We start from the raw sequence: 26214 nt of genomic DNA on the forward strand, positions 1-26214 counted from the left end.
ATGTTCACTTTACGCAAACAGTCTTGTTCTACCATTACATTAAGTGTTATCAAAATGTTTTAAGGCAAGATTGTGCCACATTCATTGTGCATCAATGTAAAATGGAGGCCAGATTTGATGGACCTCATATTTTTGTTAATTATTTAGTATTTGCATTCATTGTTGTAACAGCATGCTCGGATAGAGCTCTTGATGTTTGCAATGACAGAATTCTGTGTATGAAGTATGCATCACAGCCAGTCCCCTACCATCCTTTCATATTACATTGTTCCTCCCTCTTTGTTTCATCCACTGTATGGTGAAAATCATACAACTTTATTTGTGCTAAATGTTTTTCATTGTACACACGCATTCATAAAGGTGTTTGGTCTGTGCAGCCTCTTTCCTCTGAGTGTGATGATTCCAGTGTTGTTAAGTGGAATTCCTAAAGGCTCAGTTGCCAATGAAACCACAGATCCACGTTGCCTTATGATACCTATACAGATTGTTCACATGGCTACAGGGGCAATGGAGGAAAAAATGTGGAGAAGGCATGTTATGGTTTCCAGTATTTTTCACACATTTTTGTGTATGCACCACCACGTTTTTACCCTACAGTGCCAAATTTAACCATGTTAATGGCTTGTAAATATATCATAGTGGACAATAGCACGCTGCAGGTCAACCAGAAGGGACAGCACAGGACAAATACACTTGTGCCTGATAATGGCAAATATTTTTGCATCCTTCAAAATTGCCTTCCTGATTTTGAAGATTTTGTAATCTTTGGTCGTACCAATATATAAATAAAAGAAATGAATTGCTGTGAAAAAAATAACGTTTTAACAAAAAAAAATGTATAGTACCCCAAATCAACCAAACAGCAATTGCCTTATTTTAGTGTTCTAGTAAGATACCATATATAGTGTAATATGTTTTTATATTGATCAGCATAAAATCTTTCCAAGAGAGTCAATAATGTACTTTATCAGTACCTTTATTTAATACAATATACAGATTTGACCTGTAGGAAGAACTTTATTTATTGCTATTTCAGCTGAACACTTTTCCCTTGACATGAAAACAGACTAAATCTTGAATTCTATTAACGTAGTACTAGCAATCATTTATATAAGAATTCTTCTTCTCTGGGAGTGCTATGACATAACAACTGCCATCTTGTGGACTCTGATGGAATGAAAAAGGGAATAGCATCAATTCTAATTTTATTGAAACATCTTCAAAGATAAAAAATTGCATATCAGCCATAATGAATTTGGCTATTGAACTGTAAAGAAAATCAAGGTCTGCATGGCAAGTTGCCATTTCAGGAGTTAGTGCATCACTTTTTTTGTAGAGGTTTATTGATCATTTACGTCTATTCCCTTCTTCTTTCATGGATTGTGACTTCATATCAGATGCATTTGTTTTGCTTATTTCTCTTCTAGTACAGAGCCTGTTATGAGGAATTTGTTCTCTACGTATATTATTGATTGCAGCATAATCCACATGTTAATATTGTGTTTGATTAAATAATTAATTTATTACTACAGTTGATTATGTTGGAGAATGACTCACATTTTATTCTAATTTTAGAGTTTTTATGTTTTTTTAATAATTGTCCCTTTTATTCTTTCAAATTGGGCCTTGCATGCAAAAAATAATATTCGCACACTTTAATACAAATTCACAGTTTGTGAATTAAATACAATGTTTATAAAAACCCTGTGCTATGTTCTGAAGCAAAGCCCCTGGTCCTGTGCATTCCATTTTGCCCTTGTTCTAAATAAAAAAATGCTAAATAGATAAGATAACTCATAGCTGAAAGTTTCTGGTATACTAATCATATGATATGTGATTTCAGTCTCCCTTCTCCGCAGACAGTTATCAGACTTCAAAGCCACAATACAATTAAAACATAGATTAGAAGGATTAAATGTCCTATAAAGCAGTGCTGTCCATTGCAGAATGTACAGTCAGGTCCATAAATATTAGGACATCGACACAATTCTAATCTTTTTGGCTCTATACACCACCACAATGGATTTGAAATGAAACAAACAAGATGCGCTTGAACTGCAGACTTTCAGTTTTAGTTTGAGGGTATTTACATCCAAATCAAGTGAACAGTGTAGGAATTACAACAGTTTGTATATGTGCCTCCTACTTTTTAAAGGACCAAAAGTAATGGGACAATTGGCTGCTCAGCTGTTCCATGGCCAGGTGTGTGTTATTCCCTCATTATCCCATTTACAAGGAGCAGATAAAAGGTCCACAGTTCATTTCAAGTGTGCTATTTGCATTTGGAATCTGTTGCTGTCAACTCTCAATATGAGATCCAAAGAGCTGTCCCTATCAGTGAAGCAAGCCATCATTAGGCTGAAAAAACAAAACAAACCCTTCAGAGAGATAGCAAAAACATTAGGTGGGGCCAAATCAACTGTTTGGAACATCCTTAAAAAGAAAGAACGCACCGGTGAGCTCAGCAACACCAAAAGACCCGGAAGACCATGGAAAACAACTGTGGTGGATGACCGTAGAATTATTTCCCTGGTGAAGAAAACACCCTTCACAACAGTTGGCCAGATCAAGAACACTCTCCAGGAGGTAGGTGTATGTGTTTCAAAGTCAACAATCAGGAGAAGACTTCACCAGAGTGAATACAGAGGGTTCACCACAAGATGTAAACCATTCATGAGCCTCAAAAACAGGAAGGCCAGAGTTTGCCAAACAACATCTAAAAAAGCCTTCACAGTTCTGGAACAAGATCCCATGGACAGATGAGACCAAGATCAACTTGTAGCAGAGTGATGGGAAGAGAAGAGTATGGAGAAGGAAAGGAACTGCTCATGATCTAAAGCATACCACCTCATCAGTGAAGTATGGTGGTGGTAGTGTCATAGCGTGGGAATGTATGGCTGCCAATACAACTGGTTCTCTTGTATTTATTGATGATGTGACTGTTGACAAAAGCAGCAGGATGAATTCTGAAGTTTTTCGGGCAATATTATGTGACCCGAAGCATACTGGGAAAGCAACCAAACAGTTTTTTAAGGGAAAGAAGTGGAATGTTATGTAATGGCCAAGTCAATCACCTGGCCTGAATCCGATTGAGCATGCATTTCACTTGCTAAAGACAAAACTGAAGGGAAAATGCCCAAAGAACAAGAAGGAACTGAAGACAGTTGCAGTAGAGGCCTGGCAGAGCATCACCAGGGATGAAACCCAGCGTCTGGTGATGTCTATGCGTTCCAGACTTCAGTCTGTAATTGACTGCAAAGGATTTGCAACCAAGTATTAAAAATTAAAAGTTTGATTTATGATTGTTAATCTGTCCCATTACTTTTGGTCCCTTAAAAAGTGGGAGGCACATATTCAAACTGTTGTAATTCCTACACCACTCAACTGATACCTGATTGGCTGTAAAAACCCTCAAATTAAAGCTGAAAGTCTGCAGTTAAAGCACATCTTGTTTGTTTCATTTCAAATCCATTGTGGTGGTGTATAGAGCCAAAAAGATTAGAATTGGGTCGATGTCCCAATATTTATGGACCTGACTGTAACTATAATAAGTATGAGGTATAATTTGGGGATGTATTTTTTGTTGTGAGCACAACACAAAAGCTAAAGATCCTGCTTTCTATTTTTTTATATCCAAGTTTTATCTTAACTTTTCCTCATTTCATTGCTACTGACTGACTAATATTAAATTTTCTGCATCTGCCACTAATGTGTGTGACTTTTTGAGTTTGCTTTATGTGATTTCTTTTAGACTATATTGTTTTATAAACGGATTGTCCCATACCTATTACATTATATAATATGCATTTTACTATATGTAGTAAAATATTGCAAATGTATCCATCCCCTGATTTTTTTTTTCACTGGCTGTAATATAATTATATTCACTATTTTAATAATAATACTTAATTCATAATTGTTGTACAGTGACTTTTGTGTTTAAATCCTGTACACCTTATACGTATGTTTGGAAATAGGGAAATTCTGATTTGAGATTTCTTAAAACATTTCTTTGGCTTATCACAGGAATAACAAACTGTTTCTCCCTAAACACAGATAATTCACTGACAGTGGTTGACAGGCATCCTCCATTTTTTCATCAGTAGTCAGCATATTTAAGGACCTTGTCCCTAAAGCAAGGTATCCTGTTCCCATAGTGATAACACATTTATTAATTTATTTCATTCTTCTTTAATTAGAGTACATTTTATCACCATGTTCCTTTGATAAAATATCTACAACTCTAATTGGATGGGATTCTCTTCAGTGTTATTTGCTGTACCAACTCTATGTGTCCTCTTCTTCCAGATGAGTGAAACAGAAATTAATGGACAATATGAGTCGGTGTGTGAGTCAGTTTTCAGTGAAGTTGATTCTCATGCAATGGATGCTTTAGACCTTCCAGGATGTTTTCGAACAAGAAGCCACAGTTACTTGAGGGCGATACAGGCTGGTTATTCCCAGGATGACGACTGTGTTCCTGTTATGACATCTTCCAATGCCACCCCCACTACCAGGTCAACAACAGGTAAAGAAAAGACTTTGCCCAGTTCAGTCCTTTATTTAGTATTCATATGATTGTCTGTAGTTTTCCACATTTTACCACCAAAACATTCTGACATGTCCTAAAATAATTCAGCAACATTCGGTCATTTTGGGAAATACTTTGCTTTCTGGTTATTATGAAAATTGGTAATTTAATAGAAGCAATTGTTTCCCATGTATGCTGATGCCATCTGAGAGCCTTTAGTCTGAAGGAACTTTAATCAGTATAACCAACTCCTTTACCTAAATAAATAAAACCTATATGCATCATGCTTGATGGCATCATCTTTTTATTGTCAGGACACCAGACCTCTTTTAATCCTATGCAAGATTCTTGAACATATTTGATGTGCTTGGTAGTAATACCCCATAGGAGTATGTAAGGCAAGGAAGGGAACTGCATTCAATGTTTTAAAAGGCTTAATACATATGGACATAAAGAATATGTTTTTATTGCTGCTTTACGCAAACACAAACAAGAAACTCCACTGTCTTACTATAATTTAAATTGGAATCAATAATTATCATTTCAAAAGGCCTTTTCTAGGGGCAAAACTGCTTTAGAAGCTCTTGCTCCAGGACCGCCTATTTCTCTCTAATTCCTCCTTGTATCAGTGCTAAAAGAATGGCCCCCAAGCTATTCGTGTAGAAACTAGGGTTTGTGCACAACTACTCAATAGTTTTCTCATACTGGCCTCGAGGCTACTCATTTTGTACATAGGAAATGGATAGGGCTGGTCCTAAAGGCGAGCATCCTGAAAGATATTAAAAAAAAAAAAAAAATACAAGGTATGTTACGAGGTGAATGTGATGAATTAGGGGGTTTGTGGCAGCATGTGAGGGGATTTGCCTGACAGAAATCAGAATGTGTCTACAAAGTGAGAGATTATACTGCATGAGGGTCATTGTAGCCATTGTAGTCAAGATCATAGGGGAAATGCGTGCTGGCAGAAATATTAATCTTCAGATAAGGAGGTAAGAGGATGCAGGATGCAAAGGAAAAAGATGTGGTGGCAGGAGGTGGAAGATGAGGTTACATGGTGTGGTTTCGAATGGGGTTGGAGACATGTTAAGGGGGAAATTGTCTTGCATCTTTAGGCTTCTCTGTTGTAAACCTAGGCAGTGGTTGATATGAGATATTCTCAGCTGGTCGTCAGCTTTAATTATCAAGACTTGTTATTCCAGAGCAAAAAATGAGAAATACATGCAAATATCAACCTAGAAACTGTGCTCAGAGCGGCACCCCTTAGATGCAGATGTACATTGACCCAGGACCAAGGGCAGTAAGCTTACATATAATCTTTAAAATGTAGCTTTTATGCCTTGGATTTACTCCTGATTCCATGTGTGTATTTACATTTTAGAAAATATACAGTCAAAATAATATGTAAATCTTCTTTACAACACCTACAAGTGTCAGGTGGTTCATTAAGTTGTGTACCTTAGTCAAATATTGTTGGCAGCCATAGTAAATGTCCTATGAATAACCACTTGTGAAATGTATACTGTGGGATTTTTTCACTGATCCTCGTGCAATTGTCATCATCTGCCCATTTTTCTGAAATTCAGCACTCGCTTTATACAATTTTCCTCTATATCAAATCAGGTTGGTCACTCATCCAGAAATGTATTGCTCTTACTTTTGCTATTGCCAAACCTAAAATGAGATTCCAAACATGTCATGATTCTTATTGATAGAGTCCATCGAATAGTTTCTCTTTCAATATTATTTTATTACTACTTCTTGTTCTTCTCTGTCCTTGGTGTTTTCATTGAATTTCACATTTTACTCAAATTCTCTTACTATATCTTCAAACTGATCTATTCCAGCAGGCATTGCTTTGATTGACATGTTCTGTAAAGTCCAGCAGCAGACACACAATTTAGGCAGGATATTTATCTGATCTTGAGCATTAGATATGTTCCTGACATCCTCCTCAAAGCAGCATAACTATTTTCATTGTAATTGGCTTTGTTTTTATGTTAAACAGATGAAGAAAAGCCACTAAAATGGTGTAAATCAAATAAAAGACTGATTTTTGTATTTCCCAGTCACTTTTGTATATGGAAAGCAATACATAAGCTCAGGTTACCTTTAGTAAAACCTGCATGGCAGAGTAATCTATAGACCTACAAATATAGAGAATTGAAATTATATGCAGATTTTGACTTTTTAACCATTCAGTTTTCCAAGTTTTTGGTCAGTTTGACCAACAATAACATTACAAATGCATATACAGTAAGGTCCATAAATATTGGGACATCGGCACAATTCTAATCTTTTTGGCTCTATACACCACCACAATGGATTTGAAATGAAACATACAAGATGTGCTTGAACTGCAGACTTTCAGCTTTAGTTTGAGGGTATTTACATCCAAATCAGGTGAACGGTGTAGGAATTACAACAGTTTGTATATGTGCCTCCCACTTTTTAAGGGACCAAAAGTAATGAGCCAGATTAACAATTATAAATCAAACTTTCACTTTTTAATGCTTGGTTGCAAACCCTTTGCAGCCAATTACAGCCTGAAGTCTGGAACGCATAGACATCACCAGATTCTGGGTTTCATCCCTGGTGATGCTCTGCCAGGCCTCTACTGCAACTGTCTTTAGTAGGGTTGAGCGGACACCTAGATGTCCGTGTTCGACGGGTTCGGCCAAACTTTAAAAAAAAAGTCTGGGTCCGTGTCCCGGACTTTTACCGAACTTTTCCCGGACACCGAACCCCATTGAAGTCAATGGGGACCCGAACTTTAAGGCACTAAAATGGCTCTAAAACACCAAAGGAAAGGGCTAGAGTGCTGCAAATGGCAGCAAAACGTAATTAAGAGCATGGCAAGTGCTCTGCAAACAAATGTGGATAGGGAAATAACTTAAAACAACAAAAAAAACAGAAAAATAAAACAATGTTCTTCTTCATCTCTGAAGGACGAGGCCCATATGGAGTAGGAGGGAGGATGAGGTGGTGGTGGATGTGGCGGTGACATAGGCATGCGCACAGGGTGTGCCGGGTGTGCCTGGGCACACCCTAATCACCTAGGGCACATAGCATTGCCAGTGAGGAGATGGGAAAGATCTCCCTCGGACCTGCTCTGCTCTATTTCTCTTTGCCTACAGGTACATGGCCCCGATACATTACTCTCCCTGCTGGCAAACACATGCATGTGTATTTCAACTTTGGGGTGCACACCTTAATGCAATAGGCTGCGCACACCTATGGGCGGTGTAGGTGGAAGCGGCGGTGGAGGAGGACCAGGGCCGGATTAAGAGCATCATGGGCTTGGTGCTGAGGATTTTGAAGGGCCTTAAGGGCCGTGCCTTGCCATGCACCCAGAGGAGGAAGGGTGCAGCCATGCATGCCTAATTCAACATGGGATGCTGTCTCTGAAGCCCATAAACACATCCATGCATCGGCAACTGTCCCTCCTTGTCCGGCCTTCGCGCTGTGTGGGGAGGTTCTGAGGGTGCTGCCTGGGGAAGCGAGCATAGAAGCCAGACTTCTGTGTTTACAAGTGACAGAAGAGCGGTAACAGTGAATATGGCCAACCCGGGGCCTATATAAAAGGTAGGGGCCTGGAGCTGCAGCTCCAATAGCCCCTACGTTAATCTGGCCCTGAGGAGGAGGACGAGGTAGCCAACACTGCTTCTTTTCACAAATTTTAAATGAGGGTACACCCCAAAAGAGTGAGAAAGAGCAAAAATGGAACAATGGGTGGGTAAGGTCGGTATCCATTGCTATTCTGCATAAGGTACGGAAAAGTCCCGTGGGATCCATGCCTGGTTCATTTTAATGAACGTGAGCTTGTCCACAATGTCTCTGGACAGGCGGCTGCGCTTGTCTGTTATAACGCCCCCAGCCGTGCTAAATACCCGTTCAGATAATACACTGGCTGCAGGGCACGCCAGCACCTCCAAGGCGTAAAGGGCAAGCTCAGGCCATGTGCCCAATTTGGAGACCCAGAAGTTGAAGGGGGCAGACCCCTCATTCACTACATGTAGGCGTGTGCACACATACTGCTCCACCATGTTGGTAAAATGCTGCCTCCTGCTAAGACGTTCCATCTGAGCTGCTGGTGCTGCTGTTTGTTGTGGCGTGCTGACAAAGCTTTTCCACATTTCGGCCATGCTAACCCTGCCTTCTGAGGTGCTGGCGGTGCCCTGGTTGCGTTGGCGACCTCCTCCTCCTCCTCCTCTGCCTTGTGCTTCCACTGCGGCCCCGCTGTCAGATGGGAATGCCAGCAGCATGGCGTCTACCAGCGTGCGCTTGTACTCGCGCATCTTGCGATCGCGCTCCAGTGAGTGAATTAAGGACGGTACGTTGTCCTTGTAACGGGGATCCAGCAGCGTGGCCACCCAGTAATCAGCACAAGTTAGAATGTGGGCAACTCGGCGGTCGTTGTGGAGACACTGCAGCATGTAATCGCTCATGTGTGCCAGGCTGCCCAGAGGCAACGAAAGGCTGTCCTCTGTGGGAGGTGTATCGTCCGTGTCCTCTGTATCCCCCCAGCCACGCCCCAGTGATGGCCATGAGCTGGCCTGGGTGCCACCCTGCTGTGAACATGGTTCCATCTCCTCCTCCAGCTCCTCCTCCTCCTCATCCTCCTCATCCTCCAGAACTGTGCCCCTGCTGGACAATTGTGTCCCTGGCGTTTGTGTGTGCAGGAACCCACCCTCGGAGCCCCTTGCGAATGACTGCCCTGAAAGCCTTGGAAATGTTACCTCTTCATCCTCCTCCTCCTCCTCATCCTGTGCCACATCCTCTTCCATCATCGCCCGAATTGTTTTTTCAAGGAGGCATAGAAGTGGGATAGTTAAGCTGAGAACGGCGTCATTGCCACTGGCCATGTTGGTGGAGTACTCAAAACAGCGCAACAAGGCATACAGGTCTCGCATGGAGGCCCAGTTATTGGTGGTGAAGTGGTGCTGTTCCGCAGAGCGACTCACGCGTGCGTGCTGCAGCTGAAACTCCACTATGGCCTGCTGCTGCTCGCACAGTCTTTCCAGCATGTGCAAGGTGGAGTTCCAACTTGTGGGCACGTCACATATGAGGCGGTGAGCGGGAAGGCCGAAGTTACGCTGCAGCGCTGCCAGGCGAGCAGCAGCAGGGTGAGAACGCCGAAAGTGCGCACAAACGGCCCGCACTTTCTGCAGCAGCTCTGACATATCGGGGTAGTTTTTAAGGAACCTCTGCACCACCAAATTCAGCACATGCGCCAGGCAAGGGATGTGCGTCAAACCGGCTAGGCCCAGAGCTGCTATGAGATTTCGCCCAGGCCGGGCTTGAGGCTCGCTGGCAGCAACCACTCATTTGTCTGCTGTTCCATGCTCCTCCACAACTCCTGCGCGGTGTGTGGTTTGTCCCCTAAACAGGCAAGTTGTAAAACTGCCTGCTGTCGTTTACCCCTGGCCGTGCTGAAGTTGGTGGTGAAGGTGTTACGCTGTCCGGATGAGGAGGCGGTAGAGGATGAGGAAGCGGAGTAGGAGGAGTTAGGAACAGGAGGCAAACTGAAGCGCCCTGCAATCCTCGGTGGTGGAAGGACATGCGCCAAATTGCTATCCGCCTCAGGCCCATCCGCCACTGCATTTACCCAGTGTGCCGTTAGGGAGATATAACGCCCCTGACCGTGCTTACTGGTCCACGTATCGGTAGTTAGGTGGACCTTGGCACAGATGGCGTTGCGCAGTGCACACCTGATTTTTTCCCCCACTTGGTTGTGCAGGGAAGGGATGGCTTGCCTGGAAAAGTAGTGGCGGCTGGGCACGACGTACTGTGGGACAGCCACCGACATAAGGTTTTTAAAACTGTGGGTCTCCACCAGACGGAATGACAGCATTTCAAAGGCCAATAATTTTGAAATGCTGGCATTCAGGGCCAGGGATCGCGGGTGGGTAGGGGGGTACTTCCTCTTCCTCTCAAGTGTTTGGGAGATGGAAAGCTGAACGCTTCCACGGGACATTGTGGAGATGGTTGTTGGTGACCCAGGTGGTGGTGTTGCTGACAGATCGTCTGTTTGCGGGGTGGCAGGTGCCGGTATCACTACAGATGTGGCTGGAGCGGCCGAGACTGCAGCAGAAGAGGAAGCAGGATGAGCCAGAGACGTTTCTTGGTTTTGAAGGTGTGTACTCCACTGCAGCTCGTGCTTTGCACTTAGATGCCTGATCATGCAGGTTGTGCTCAGGTTGAGAAGGTTTATGCCTCGCTTCAAGCTCTGATTGCACAGGGTGCAAACCACTCGTGTCCTGTCATCAGCACATTTTCTAAAGAACTTCCACGCTAGAGAACTCCTTTGAGCTGACTTTGGTGCGCTCGTTCCCTTGCTGCGTTGGGCAGTAGCGGGCGTAGTGTCTAGGGCACGGCCGCTCCGCTTCTGCACCCTGCTCCCTCTTCTGCTGTGCTGGTGGCTCTGTGCGACCACCGCCTCTTCCTCCAACTCAGGTCACCTGCATGACGTTCATTCCATGTGGGGTCGAGGACCTCATCGTCCTCCACATCATCTTCCACCCAGTCTTCACCCCTGCCCTCCTTGTCGGTCTCCACAATGCTGAACGCCGCAGCAGTTGGCACCTGCGTTTCGTCATCATCGGAGACGTGCTGCGATGATCCTTGCATGTACTCATCTTGAGAAATAAGTGGATGGGCATCGCTGCACTCAATCTCTTCCACTTCTGGGGCAGGGCTAGGTGGATGGCCCTGGGAAACCCTGCTGACAGAGTCATCAAAAAGAAGAAGAGACTGCTATATGGCTTGGGGCTCAGACTGCTTGCCTGATTTGCAAGGGGGTGAGGTGAAAGACGGTTGGACATCGGCTGCAGGTGCCAACTGTGACCTTTCTGCAGTAGACTGGGTGGGAGACAATGTGAAGGAACTGGAGGCACTGTCAGCAGCAAACCAATCTACTATCGCCTCCACTTGTTCTGGCCTCATCACTTCTAGGGGCGTATGATGCCCTACCAAATACTGATGCAGGTTCTGTTGCCTACTCACACTTGAGGAAGGTGTTTCACTTGTGCGTGTAGCTGGCACAGATCGACCACGTCCTCTCCTTGCAACAGGAGCTCTACCAGCAGCACCACGACCCAGGCCACGGCCCTTATTTGACGGTCTCCTCATATTTCTGTAATTTAAGATCTTGCCCTAGAAAGGTTTTTATTGAATAGCGGAATAGGAAATATGATCCAAAAAAGTGTATGTATCTCGCACGTACAAAACCACACTAGGCCCCAATTACTATTGTTTCTACCCCTAAAAGGATTTATGAGGAGTAGGAGGAGTATGGAACAGGCAGCACCCTCAAATCTTCAGAAGTATGAGATGAACCCCAAAAACTTGGAAAGGTGGATCTCACACGTACCGACACAGACTATCACGCAATTTAATTGATTCCCAAAGGTTTTAATTGAATAGCGGAATAGAAAATATGATCAAAAAGAAAGTGTATGTATCTCACACGTACACCACCACACTAGGCCCCAATTACTATTGTTTGTACCCCTAAAAGGATGGTTGAGCAGTAGGAGGAGGAGTATGGAACAGGCAGCACCCTCAAATCTTCAGAAGTATGAGATGAACCCCAAAAACTTGGAAAGGTGGATCTCACACGTACCGACACAGACTATCACGCAATTTAATTGATCCCCAAAGGTTTTAATTGAATAGCGGAATAGAAAATATGATCAAAAAGAAAGTGTATGTATCTCACACGTACACCACCACACTAGGCCCCAATTACTATTGTTTGTACCCCTAAAAGGATGGTTGAGCAGTAGGAGGAGGAGTATGGAACAGGCAGCACCCTCAAATCTTCAGAAGTATGAGATGAACCCCAAAAACTTGGAAAGGTGGATCTCACACGTACCGACACAGACTATCACGCAATTTAATTGATCCCCAAAGGTTTTAATTGAATAGCGGAATAGAAAATATGATCAAAAAGAAAGTGTATGTATCTCACACGTACACCACCACACTAGGCCCCAATTACTATTGTTTGTACCCCTAAAAGGATGGTTGAGCAGTAGGAGGAGGAGTATGGAACAGGCAGCACCCTCAAATCTTCAGAAGTATGAGATGAACCCCAAAAACTTGGAAAGGTGGATCTCACACGTACCGACACAGACTATCGCGCAATTTAATTGATCCCCAAAGGATTTAATTGAATAGCGGAATAGAAAATATGATCAAAAAGAAAGTGTATGTATCTCACACGTACACCACCACACTAGGCCCCAATTACTATTGTTTGTACCCCTAAAAGGATGGTTGAGCAGTAGGAGGAGGAGTATGGAACAGGCAGCACCCTCAAATCTTCAGAAGTATGAGATGAACCCCAAAAACTTGGAAAGGTGGATCTCACACGTACCGACACAGACTATCACGCAATTTAATTGATCCCCAAAGGTTTTAATTGAATAGCGGAATAGAAAATATGATCAAAAAGAAAGTGTATGTATCTCACACGTACACCACCGCACTAGGCCCCAATTACTATTGTTTGTACCCCTAAAAGGATGGTTGAGGAGTAGGAGGAGGAGTATGGAACAGGCAGCACCCTCAAATCTTCAGAAGTATGAGATGAACCCCAAAAACTTGGAAAGGTGGATCTCACACGTACCGACACAGACTATCACGCAATTTAATTGATCCCCAAAGGTTTTAATTGAATAGCGGAATAGAAAATATGATCAAAAAGAAAGTGTATGTATCTCACACGTACACCATCACACTAGGCCCCAATTACTATTGTTTGTACCCCTAAAAGGATGGTTGAGCAGTAGGAGGAGGAGTATGGAACAGGCAGCACCCTCAAATCTTCAGAAGTATGAGATGAACCCCAAAAACTTGGAAAGGTGGATCTCACACGTACCGACACAGACTATCACGCAATTTTATTGATCCCCAAAGGTTTTAATTGAATAGCGGAATAGAACATATGATCAAAAAGAAAGTGTATGTATCTCACACGTACACCACCACACTAGGCCCCAATTACTATTGTTTGTACCCCTAAAAGGATGGTTGAGCAGTAGGAGGAGGAGTATGGAACAGGCAGCACCCTAAAATCTTCAGAAGTATGAGATGAACCCCAAAAACTTGGAAAGGTGGATCTCACACGTACCGACACAGACTATCACGCAATTTAATTGATCCCCAAAGGATTTAATTGAATAGCGGAATAGAAAATATGATCAAAAAGAAAGTGTATGTATCTCACACGTACACCACCACACTAGGCCCCAATTACTATTGTTTGTACCCCTAAAAGGATGGTTGAGCAGTAGGAGGAGGAGTATGGAACAGGCAGCACCCTCAAATGTTCAGAAGTATGAGATTGTGTTCACTGTACCCCACAAAGATTGTGTTCACTGCACCCCACAAAGATTGTGTTCACTGCACCCCACAAAGGATTTTGTTCACTGCACCCCAAAAAGATTGTGTTCACTGCATCCCCAAAAAGGATTTTGTTCACTGCACCCCCAAAAAGGATTTTGTTCACTGCACCCCAAAAAGGATGTTGTTCACTGCACCCCAAAAAGATTGTGTTCACTGCACCCCATAAAGATTGTGTTCACTGCACCCCACAAAGGATTTTGTTCACTGCACCCCAAAAAGATTGTGTTCACTGCACCCCAAAAAGGATGTTGTTCACTGCACCCCAAAAAGGATTTTGTTCACTGCACCCCAAAAAGATTTTGTTCACTGCACCCCAAAAAGGACGTTGTTCACTGCACCCCAAAAAGATTGTGTTCACTGCAGCCCAAAAAGATTGTGTTCACTGCAGCTCACACACAGAAAAATGGATGTGGATCACTGACACCTGCCTATCTCCTATCCCACACCACACAGCAATATCGATTGTAGTTTGTAGAACACCGTTTCCCTAAAATTCAGCAGCAGCAGCCTCTCCCTAACAGGATTGAGAAGAGATCGTAGATCAGGATTGAGTGCAGAGTCACCCCACCCCCCACACAGCAATATCGATTGTACTTTGTAGAAGACACTGACCCTATAATTCAGCAGACTCTATCCCTAAAATGCCTACAACTCGCCCTGCCTAAACACTCCGACCTGTCCCTCAATTCTATCCGGACACAAATGGTTTTTTCCTGCCTGTCTTTCCCTAATCAGCAGCCAGCACGTTGATGTGTGCTCTGTCCCTGATCTAAGCAGCAGAATGAAGACGCTGCGGCTGCCTGGAACTTATAAAGACTTGGTCACATGCTTCAGACGGCCAATCACAGCTACTGAGACATTTGCAGGCATGGCTGGGATGGCTTAAGGCACACCAGTTAAACGATTGTTGATTGGCTGTTGAAAGCCCGCCATGAAAAGAGCGCCAAAGCATGCAAAACCCGGAAATAAAACGACCGAACACGGATTTTTACCCGAACATACAGTAAAGTGTCCGTGTCCGTGTTCGGGTACAAAAAATCCAATTATTCGGTACGAACACGAATAATACAGTCCGTGTTCGCTCAACACTAGTCTTTAGTTCCTGCTTGTTCTTGGGGCATTTTCCCTTCAGTTTTGTCTTCAGCAAGGGAAATACATGCTCAATCGGATTCAGGTCGGGTGATTGACTTGGCCATTGCATAACATTCCACTTCTTTCCCTTAAAAAACTGTTTGGTTGCTTTCCCAGTATGCTTCGGGTCATTGTCCATCTGCACTGTGAAGCGCTGTCCAATGAGTTCTGAAGCATTTGGCTGAATATGAGCAGATAATATTGCCCAAAACACTTCAGAATTCATCCTGCTGCTTTTGTCAGCAGTCACATCATCAATAAATACAAGAGAACCAGTTCCATTGGCAGCCATACATGCCCATGCCATGACACTACCGCCACCATGCTTCACTGATGAGGTGGTATGCTTTGGATCATGATCAGTTCCTTTCCTTCTCCATACTCTTCTCTTCCCATCACTCTGGTACAAGTTGATCTTGGTCTCATCTGTCCATAGGATGTTGTTCTAGAACTGTGAAGGCTTTTTTAGATATTGTTTGGCAAAATCTAATCTGGCCTTCCTGTTTTTAAGGGCTCACCAATGGTTTTCATCTTATGGTGAACCCTCTGTATGTGAAGTCTTCTCTTGATTGTTGACTTTGACACACTTACACCTACCTCCTGGAGAGTATTCTTGATATGGCTAACTGTTGTGAAGGGTGTTTTCTTCACCAGTGAAAGAATTCTTCGGTCATCCACCACAGTTGTTTTCCATGGTCATCTGGGTCTTTTGGTGTTGCTGAGCTCACCAGTGCGTTCTTTCTTTTTAAGGATGTTCCAAACAGTTGATTTGGCCACACCTAATGTTTTTGCTATCTCTCTGATGGGTTTGTTTTGTTTTTTCAGCCTAATGATGGCTTGCTTTACTGATAGTGATAGCTCTTTGGATCTCATATTGAGAGTTGGCAGCAACAGATTCCAAATGCAAATAGCACACTTAAAATTATCTCTGGACCTATTATCTGAGAATTTTAAACATACATTAAGGCAGCGCAGTACCAATCAATACCAATAGCGCTCCACACTTTAATAATAACTATTACAAAGTTCCTTTAAAAATGAAGCAGTTGTAGATATCCATCAATTACAGGCTAAGATTTTCCCTAGTTCTAGGATAACAGTTTATAGAGTTTCAGTGTTTTTTACAAAAAACAGTAAATAAGGAGAGACCGTAAAAAGTGTTAGAAAAATTTAAATAAAAGACAAAACTTAGATAGGGGGAGGGGAGTTTCAGAAAATTCTAGGAAGGGTTCTAGGAATTGGGATTTAGGGTTGGGGTTAGATCCCTACATCAATATCACTAAAGTCAATGATTACTTTGTGAGAGGGCCAATAATGTGCAGCCAAAGTTAATTGGAAGATGATGGTCCATCCAGGGTGCCCAGATCCCTTTAACAACCTTACTCCCTTAAGTGTTAAAAGTTTGTAGAGCGGGACTTTCCTTACTTCAGCAAATATTAATCAGAAGTGACTAGCACATTATAGTTGTGAAGCAGTTGTGAGTCAAGCAACATTGAGGACCGTAGACAAAGTGGTCGACCAAGGAAACTTAATGCAGCAGATGAAAAATATATCATACTTACTGCCCTTCGACATCAAAAGATGTCCAGCAGTGCCATCAGCACAGAACTGGTGAAAACCAGTGGGACCCAGGTACACCCATCTACTGTCTGGAAAAGTCTGGCCAGAAGTGGTCTTCATGGAAGAATTGCGGCCAAAAAACCATAACACTGACATGGGTGATGTGGAAACAAGGCTAAGTGACGCAACTATGCACCAAAATATAGGAACTGGGGTGAATAAAAATGGCAGCAGGTGCTTTGACTGATGGGACAAAATTTTAAATGTTTGGCTGTAGCAGGAGGCAGTTTGTTCACCCAAGGACTGAAAAGTGGTTCAATAATGAGTGTCTGCAGGCAACAGTTAAAGCGGAGTTCCACCTTCCCCTCCACCCCCTCCAAAAATGAAAAGTCAACAGCTACACATACTGTAGCTGCTGTCTTTTAATATTAGGACGCTTACCTGTCCTGGAGTCCATCGATGTCTGCACCGCAGCCAATACTTCCATCGGCTGCCGGGTGCTGCCGCCGCCATTGCTGGTAAGGGAACCCGGCAGTGAAGCCTTGCGGCTTCACGGGCAGGTCCCTAATGCACATGCGCAAAGCGCACTGCGCATTCCTATTGGCTCAGCGGCGGGGGAAGGAGGAGGGGGCCAAACTTCAGAGGGACGGCACTGTATCCCTGGAGTGGGGAAATGTACCTGTCAAAAATAGGTACCCTTTCCCCCCCTCCCCCCTGAAAGGGGCCAAATGGGGAACTGGAGGGGGGAGGAAGCAAAAGAGCAGAAGTTCCACTTTTGGGTGCAACTCCGATTTAAGCCTGGTGGAGGTTCGCTGCAAATTTGGAGGTGCATTTCAGCAAATGGAGTTAGAGAATTGGTTAGGATCAATGGTGTCCTCAATGCTGAGAAATACAGGCAGATGCTTATCCGTCATGCCTTATAATCGGGGAGGCATGTAATTGACCCCAAATTTATTCTACAGTAGTACAATGACCCCAAACATACAGCCAATGTCATTAAGAACGATTTTCAGTGAAAAAAAGAACAAGGCATCCTGGAAGCGATGATTTGGCTCCAAAAGAGTCCTGATCTCAACGTGATCAAGTCTGTCTGGGAGTACATGAAGAGACAGAAGGATTTGAGGGGGCCTACATCCACAAAAGCCAGCCACATGCCTGCAGAGCTCTGTCGCCTCACTGTAATGCTATAGAGGTCTATATGGGTTTATGACTAGCCTTGATCCGCTTTAAAATAGTGAGTGCATTTTTATTGTCTTTTATTCTTTTTAATAAACTGCTACATCTAGATGGCAGTGCCCTCTTGTGTTTGTTTTTTATATGTGCATTAGGATCTCAAGACCTAATCTGGGAGAAGCTGCTTCCCCTTCACCCGGTGTTCCCTACCACTCTTCTGACCCTCTTATGTGTCCCAGTAAATGATGATTAGGTTCTAGTCAGCGAGATAGCTTATTCATTTTCTTTGTTTCGAACAACCTACCTGCAGAGTTCCCTCAAAAATTGTGTGCAAGTGTACCTAGAAGAATTTAGGTTGGTTTGAAGGCAAAGGGTGATCACACCAAATAATAATTTGATTTGAACTTCTCTTCTTCTCATTCATTTTCCATTATGTTAATTGCTAAAAATAAATTATTACAACTTATATTTCTGAAAGCATTCTTAATTTATAGCATTTTTACATTTTTAAATCCAAGTCTTTATAGCCCTTGCACAAAGCAAAGTTCATAAAGACATGGATGAGCGAGTTTGGGGTGGGGGAACTTGACTGGTCTGCACAGAGTTCTGACCTCAACCCGATAGAACACCTTTGGGATAAATTAGAGCGGAGACTGTGAGCCAGGCCTTTTCGTCCACATCAGTGCCTGACTTTACAAATGTGCTTCTGGAAGAATGGTCAAACATTCCCATAGACACACTCCTAAACTTTGTGGACAGCCCTCCCAGAAGAGTTGAAGCTGTTATAGCTGCAAAGGGTGGACCAGCTCAATATTGAACTCTACGAACTAAGACTGGGATGCCATTATTAAAGTTCATGTGTGTGTATAGGCAGGCGTCCCAATACTTTTGGTAATATAGTTTATCTAGGATGTAAAGATATAACTTGCTATCTAGCAATGTGAATGAAAGCTTGTGCTAGGAGTAAACCCTGTCAAAATAATTATCCACCAGACAGATTTTTTGGCCATAAAATAATGAACCAACATATTGGACAGGTTTTTACAATTTACCTGACAGGAATAGGAGTGAACAGGAAAAGACTGTCACACTTTTCCCATCGGTGAGAAGATTATCATGAGAATGCACAGCACAGACCTAATTGGCTCTAATCAACTATGTCATATATATTTAATGTACTTTGCAAAATAATTTGTAACATTAAAAATAGTGTGTAATATATTTAAAATAATGAACGTGTATGCTTTTTCATTTAAATAATCTATAGAAAGAGTGGCTTCAATGTGTTAAGTGGCAATTGTTAAATAACCCTCCCTTTTTGTATCTAGAGTGGCCAAGTGGTATTAACACGTTATAACTTTATGACATTTTTAGGAAAATTTCTGCTTATGGCTCACCAAAGATTCCTTTTTTTTGTGTATAGTCATTTCTCATCATAACACAACATAACTAAAACTTAGACGATGGTTTACCCTATCTGATTTAGAGCATTAGGTGTAAAAGGATTTTCCTACAGCTTATCTACTCCCCACCCTTCTTTTTTAAATGTCTGTGTCAAATGCCTTTTCTCCACTTCATGGGCACATTCCATAGGCTTCCTACAGCTTAATGTGAAGATGAGTAAAGATGCGGATCAGTGATGTTACATCATAATGTCATATTTACATACCTGTATTAGGACATCACTACATGTGTGGTTTGTTTCATTTCCGAAACAAAATTCGGACAAATGTTTCCTTATTCGGAAATTCGGAATTACCGAATTACAATAATAACGAGTTTAAACAAATCTGAATTAATTAACCCAATAGCAAATGATTGATTTAAATTTGAATTCAAAAGCAAATTATGATCGAATCAAAATTGAATTAGGAATAAAATTAGAAATCAATTTTCTAAAAAAAAAAAAAAAAAAATAGAATATAAAATAATAAAGCAATAGACTAAAAATGAAAGAATAGTAAAGAATAGAATAGAATTTAATAGAATAGAATGAAATAAAATAGAATATGACCATCTTCTGAATTCAAATTTGAATAGAATACATCAGAATAGAAGCCAAAACAATGGAATCCAAAATAATAGAAAATAATAGAATAGAAAATAAGAGAATAGAAAAGAAAAACAATAGAATAGAATAAATAGTAAAGAATATAACAATCTTAAGAAATTTGAATTTGGAATAGAATGAATTTGAATAGAAAAGATTAGAATAGAAAAGAATAGAATAGAAAATAAGAGAATAGAATGGAAAATAATTGAAAAACAATATAGAACAGAATTAGATAGAATATAACCGTTATATTCTTTCCATTTTATTTTCTATTCTATTCTATTGATTTTCTAATATTTTCTCTTCTATTCTTTTCTATTCTTTTCTATTCTATTATATTCTTTTCTATTTTATTCAAATTGTTTCTATTCAAATTCAAATTTATTATATTCCAGATTCCATTTTCGAAAGATGGTTATATATTCTTTCTATTTTATTCTATTCTGTTCTATTGTTTTACTATTCTATTATTTTCTATTATATTCTCTTATTTTCTATTCTATTCCATACAAATCTTTTCTATTTAAATTCATTTGATTCGAAATTCGAGCTTCTTAAAGCGGAGTTCCGGGCACAGAAGTCATTTTTTAACAAACATACCCCCGGGACAGTCAGGGCTAGTACATTCCACAATGGCTAGCCTCTGATCTGTCCCGGTTCGCACTTACCTTTTAGAAGAAATACTTACTTATAAAATTTCTTCCACAGCGTTTCCATCTCTCTTGTGGGCAGCTGAAGCCGGTGCGGTCCTCTTCTGTGTCTTCTTCCGCGTCTTCTTGTCCCAGAATGCGCCTGCACCGGCCCCTCTCGTCACTTCCGGTGCGGCGCCGCATTCCTAAACAGCTTCTGGGCATGCCCAGAAGCTGTTTAGCAGGGGAATGCGGCGTGGCCCGGAAGTGACGAGCGGGGCCGGTGCCGTCGCATTGATTCCTGGGAGCGATGACGTTTAGCTCCCAGGAATCATCGCAGCGCAGGAAGTGACAGCGGAGCCGCGGCGCTGAGGGAGGAAGTACCCTGAGGTGAGTATTTACGATCGTCAATTACAAGGTGAGTTTTTTAAAAAAAAAACCTAACTATCCAATTCCTTTTCAGGTTATGCTGAACTAGCGGACGGGCACAAATAAAAAAATATTGATTTTGTGCCCGGAACTCCGCTTTAAGATGGTTATATTATAACTATCTTCCGAAATTCAACTTTCAATAGAATGAATTTGAATAGAAATGATTAGAATAGAATAGAAAAGAACAGAAAATGATACAAAATAATAGAACAGAAAATAATACAAAAGAAAAGCAATAGAATAAAATAGAAAGTATATAACAGGTATGCCCCATCAACATCTGTCACAGTGTACCATTGTCCCATTAACATCTGTCACAGGTTACCACCAGTGCCCCATCAACCTCTGTCACAGTGCACCAGTGCCCATCAACATCTGTCACAGTGCACCAGTGCCCCATCAACATCTGTCCCAGTGCACCAGTGCCCCATCAACATCTGTCCCAGTGTACCAGTGCCCCATCTACATCTGTCGCAGTGTACCAGTGCCCATCAACATCTGTCACAGTGCACCAGTGCCCCATCAACATCTGTCCCAGTGCACCAGTGCCCCATCAACATCTGTCCCAGTGTACCAGTGCTCCATCTACATCTGTTGCAGTGTACCAGTGTCCCATCTACATCTGTCACAGTGTACCAATGCACCATCAACATCTGTCAACAGTGTACCACCAGTGCCCCATCAACATCTGTCACAGTGTACCATTGTCCAAATAACATCTGTCCCAGGGTAGCACAGCACTCCATGCACATCTGTCACCATGCACCAGTGCCCCATCAACATCTGTCATAGTGTACCATTGTCCCATCAACATCTCTCACAGAGTACCAGTGCCCCATCAACATCTGCCACAGGGAATCAGTGCCCCATCAACATCTGTCACAATGCACCGGTGCCCCATCAACATCTTTCGCAGTGTACCAGTGCCCTATCAACATCTTTCACAGTGTACCAGTATGCCATCAACATCTGTCATTGTTTACCACCAGTGCCCCATCAACATCTACCACAACGTACCATTGTCCCATCAACATCTGTCACAGGGTACTACCAGTGCTCCATGCACATCTGTTACAGTGCAGAATATAATTCAAAACAATGGAATCATAAATAATAGAAAATAAAAGAATAGAAAAAATACAATAGAAAAACAATAGAATAGAATAAAGTAAAATAGAAAATAATATAATAATATAGAATGAATATAACCTAACCATCTTCAGAAATTTGAATTTTCAATAAAATGAATTTTAATATTAGAATAGAATAGAAAAGGATAGGAAAGTATGGAAAAGAATAGAACATAATAAAATAGAAAGAATAAGAATACATTTGAAAGTGAATAGAATAGATTAGAATATAATCTAAAATATTGGATTCCAAAATAATAGAAAATAATAGAATAGAAAATAAAGGAATAGAAAAGATTAGAAAAGAATGAAATACAAAGAATACACCCAAATTCAGAAATTCAAATTTTGAATAGAATGAATTTGAATATAAAAGATTAAAATAGAAAATAATTGAAAATAATAGAGAATAAGAGAATATAAGAGAAAAACAATTGCTATAGAATAACATAAAAAGGAAAGAATATAACAGTTATATTATTTTCTATTTTATTTTGTTCTATTATATTGTTTTTCTGTTGTTTTCTTTTCTATTTTCTTTTCTGTTCTATTCTTTTCTATTATTTTCTATTCTATTCTATTCTAATCTTATATTTAATCACTTCCATACCGCGCCATAATAAAATGAAGGAGGCAGGAAGTGTTTGTCGATCTGGGCGGCCGTCATATGACGTCCACCTGCTCTCGCCGCTACTGCGCTCCCCCGGGGGCGCGCAGTGCGGCGATCAGGGATGAGGCTTGTCCCTCAGACATAGCCCATCCCTGATCTAGGTAAACCGCTAATGAAATTGGCAGTTTACCACTAGGGATGATCGAACGGTTCGGGTCGACCATCAGTTTGACCCGAACATTGGGTGTTCGAAATTCGGCCGAATTCCGATTTTTTTGCGGTAAAAGTTCGGAATTCGGGTCACCCGAACCACCCAAAATGCAATGGGACAGGAAGTGGGCTTTAAAAGCCCGTGATTGGCCCAGAAACATCAGTAAAAGCCAATGAGGGGGCAGGAGTCTGCTAGGAATGTGATTGGAGTGACTACGGGGACCAGAGGCCAATCAGGAGTGAATATGCCCCCCCAGTATATAACATAGCCCCGCCTAACCTCTAGCACTGTAATACAGAGGCATTGGAAGAGACTGGAAGCATTTGTGTTTCTCCTGCTGTGTTAAACAAGGTTTGCTGCATAGCCGGTTGCTTGAAAAGCTCCAGATCAGCAGAAGAGCAGTCAGCTTATAGAAAGATTGTCAGTGTAGTTAGAAATACAGCGATTGTGCTGTTTGAGTTAGAAAAAAAAAAAAATTAAAGGGACAGTGTCAGTTAGAAATTATCTTCTGCTGAGGCATGGCTTCTGCATGGCGGCGAGCAGACGTGCTTGAACTGAGCTCCGGTGGCATCTCGGCAACATAACCCCTGGCAATGCCTTCCAAAGCCCCAAACCTACGCTCCATGTCAGGCAAGCGGTCCGGGAAGGGTTCGTCCTCCAAACCATCCAGCTCCGGGTCCATTAAGAAGTTCCTAAACGCGGGAAGTTCTGGCTCCCAATCACGAGGGAGCAGGGCCGCATCCTCGGAGTCGGGTAAGGCGTCTTCCGCCCACTCTGCATCTCCGCGCGAGCATTCCCCGGCTTCCTCCTTCTTTTCAGACCACCTGGATGAGCCGCATTCTCCTGCCGCCTCCGACATGTCTTCCCTGCTCCACGGCTTGAAGCAGGAGATTGGCGGCATGTTTCGCAATTTGGAGCGCTCGCTCAAGAAAGAGATTACAGCGATCCATTCGGACATGTCTCATTTACTCACCAGAGTGGAGGACACGGAGTGCCGGCAGGACACACAGGAGGACTCCATCAAAGAACTCCAAGACAAAGTCACACAGCTAGCAATCGCACATCGTGCTGCATTGTATAAAATGGAGGACCTCGAGAACCGCAATCGGTGGAATAACATTCGCATTCGCGGCCTCCCCAAGGCTACAAGGGATGAGGACCTCGAGGCTACGGTGAGGGGCATCTTTAACTCTATGTTGGGTAAGCCTCCTACTGATCCGGTAACGCTTCGATCGCACTCACAGAGCCCTTAGACCCCGCAATTTGTCCACTGATTTACCGAGGGATGTCTTCTGCCGCCTGCATTATTACGAGGACAAAAACGTCATCATGTCCAAACTACGTGGCACGCAGGTCGTTGATTTTGACGGGGCATCTCTGAATCTTTTCCCTGACCTATCTAAGGAAACCCTGGAACGCAGGTGGGCACTGAAACCCCTGTTGGAGCAACTCAAGGCGGACGGCGCCACATATCGGTGGGGATTCCCTGCCTGTCTCATTGCCACTAAAAACGGGCGCTCCGCCACCCTGCGTTTCCCCGAGGATCTTCCAGCTTTCCTCCAGGATATGGGTCTCCTACCCATGGAACTGGCAGGATGGCATGATTGCATTCCCATTTTTACCTTTAAACCGGACACCTCCTGGCGCAAAACACCCTCCAAGAGGATGCGCACCTCTGCACCTTCATCTGCCCGTAAATCAAGCTCCACCGCCTTATACCCTCATCCACCTGAGTACATGTGGGTCGCACCTACACATGCTATCCTTGATGTGGTTTTCAGCTTGCCCTCTATGTTTCAGTAGGGGCTCACGTTCATCCGCTTGTATACCTGGTTGCTTACCTGTCTATGATTTTTTGCCTTTATGGTCAGGTAATATCCCCTTTCCCAGGGGGAGGTTTTTGTGGTTTTCTTTGATTATTTTATATTTACTGTTTATGTTACCTCAGTTTGCCGGGATGCCGCCACTGGCTCCCTTCTAAGTGGTTCTGCGGGATGTTCCTCCACCCGCTTGCCATGCTCCCCTTTCTCCTCCAGGGTATGGGGGTGTCGGGGGTCGGGTCTTGTCGCGCGGGGGGTCTTCCCTTGTGCTGCGCCCCGTCTCTCACTTCCCCCTCCCCTCTGGGACCACTGCAGTTTGCTGCGTGACTATGATGTATGTCCCATTGGACATTTGCTTTGTGTCTTCTCTTTGTTCTTTCTCTTTTCTTTGTTCTTCCTTCCTGTTTCTCCTTTCTCTCCCTCTCCCATTCCCATCCCATCTCCTTCCCTCCCTCTTCCTTGTAGGCCCGGGCATCAGTTTATTGAGTGTGGGGCATTCTTTGGTACTCCATGGCGACCATAAAAGTCTTGTCATATAATGTTCGGGGTCTCAACACAGCTTATAAACGCCACCAATTGTATCGGGAGCTTCAGCGTGAATCGTGCTCTGTTGCCTTTCTACAGGAAACATACCGCTCTCATTCCACACATGTTAAACTATTCTCCCCGAATTACCCTACTTGGTTTTATAGTCTCTCCCCTTCGAACAAGACGAAAGGGGTCGCCATTGGGTTCCACAGGAACACTCCCTTCCGACTTGACAAGATGCTTACTGATGTTAATGGCCGCTATCTTTTTATGAAGGGGTCCATTGGTAACACCCGCTGCACGTTAGCTAACATTTATGCACCTAATCAGGATCAGTCTACCTTTTTACAAAAAACACTATTGGAGCTGGCGGAGTTTGCCGAAGGCCTGCTTATTGTTGCTGGCGACTTCAATATGGTCTTGGACCCAATCCTTGACACCTCTAGAGGCAGATCTAACTTCCCCTTCAAACAAATAGCCCGACTTAAGAAACAATTGCTCATCCTTCAATTAGTTGATGTCTGGCGCATTTTACATCTTAAGGTCGCTGACTTTTCCCACTTTTCTAGAGCTCACAGCTGTTACTCTAGGATTGACAACATATTCTTAGATCACTTCCATTTGCCACTTTTGAGATCGGCGTACATCGGCTGCTCCACCTTGTGAGACCGTGCACCTGTCATGGCCACCCTGCTCCTGCCTTCTCACCCCACCCGCTCCGCTAATTGGAAGCTCAATGATTTTCTTCTTGCAAACCCCTCAGATGCAGCTTTTTTATCGTCCCCCTTATCGCAGTATTTCGGCGATAATGCCAGTGATGATGCCCCTCCCTCCTTGGTTTGGGAGGCACATAAAGCCACCATGAGGGGCAAACTAATAGAGTTGGGAGCTCGGAGGAAGAGGGAGCAGGGTCAACTGATTGCGGAGCAGCTCTCGCTGGCCGCTGACCTGGAAAAGTCTCACAAGCTGTCCCTGCATATCTCCCACTTGCAGGCTTT

At 42.9% G+C, this 26214-nt stretch overlaps 1 protein-coding gene across 8 annotated transcripts in view; it reads left to right on the top strand.

Moving 5' to 3' along the window:
- Nucleotides 1-26214, top strand: part of DLGAP2 (DLG associated protein 2) — a 1392398-nt gene that overhangs the window by 1201598 nt on the left and 164586 nt on the right. For all 8 annotated transcript variants that reach the window (XM_082249548.1, XM_082249549.1, XM_082249547.1 and 5 more), the window contains one exon: nucleotides 4309-4528. In XM_082249548.1, coding sequence (XP_082105674.1) covers nucleotides 4309-4528 — 220 coding nt within the window. The remainder of the gene's footprint in view (nucleotides 1-4308; nucleotides 4529-26214) is intronic.

Source organism: Pelophylax lessonae (genome assembly GCF_965119305.1).
Source record: "Pelophylax lessonae genome assembly, chromosome: 3".
Taxonomy (NCBI): domain Eukaryota; kingdom Metazoa; phylum Chordata; class Amphibia; order Anura; family Ranidae; genus Pelophylax; species Pelophylax lessonae.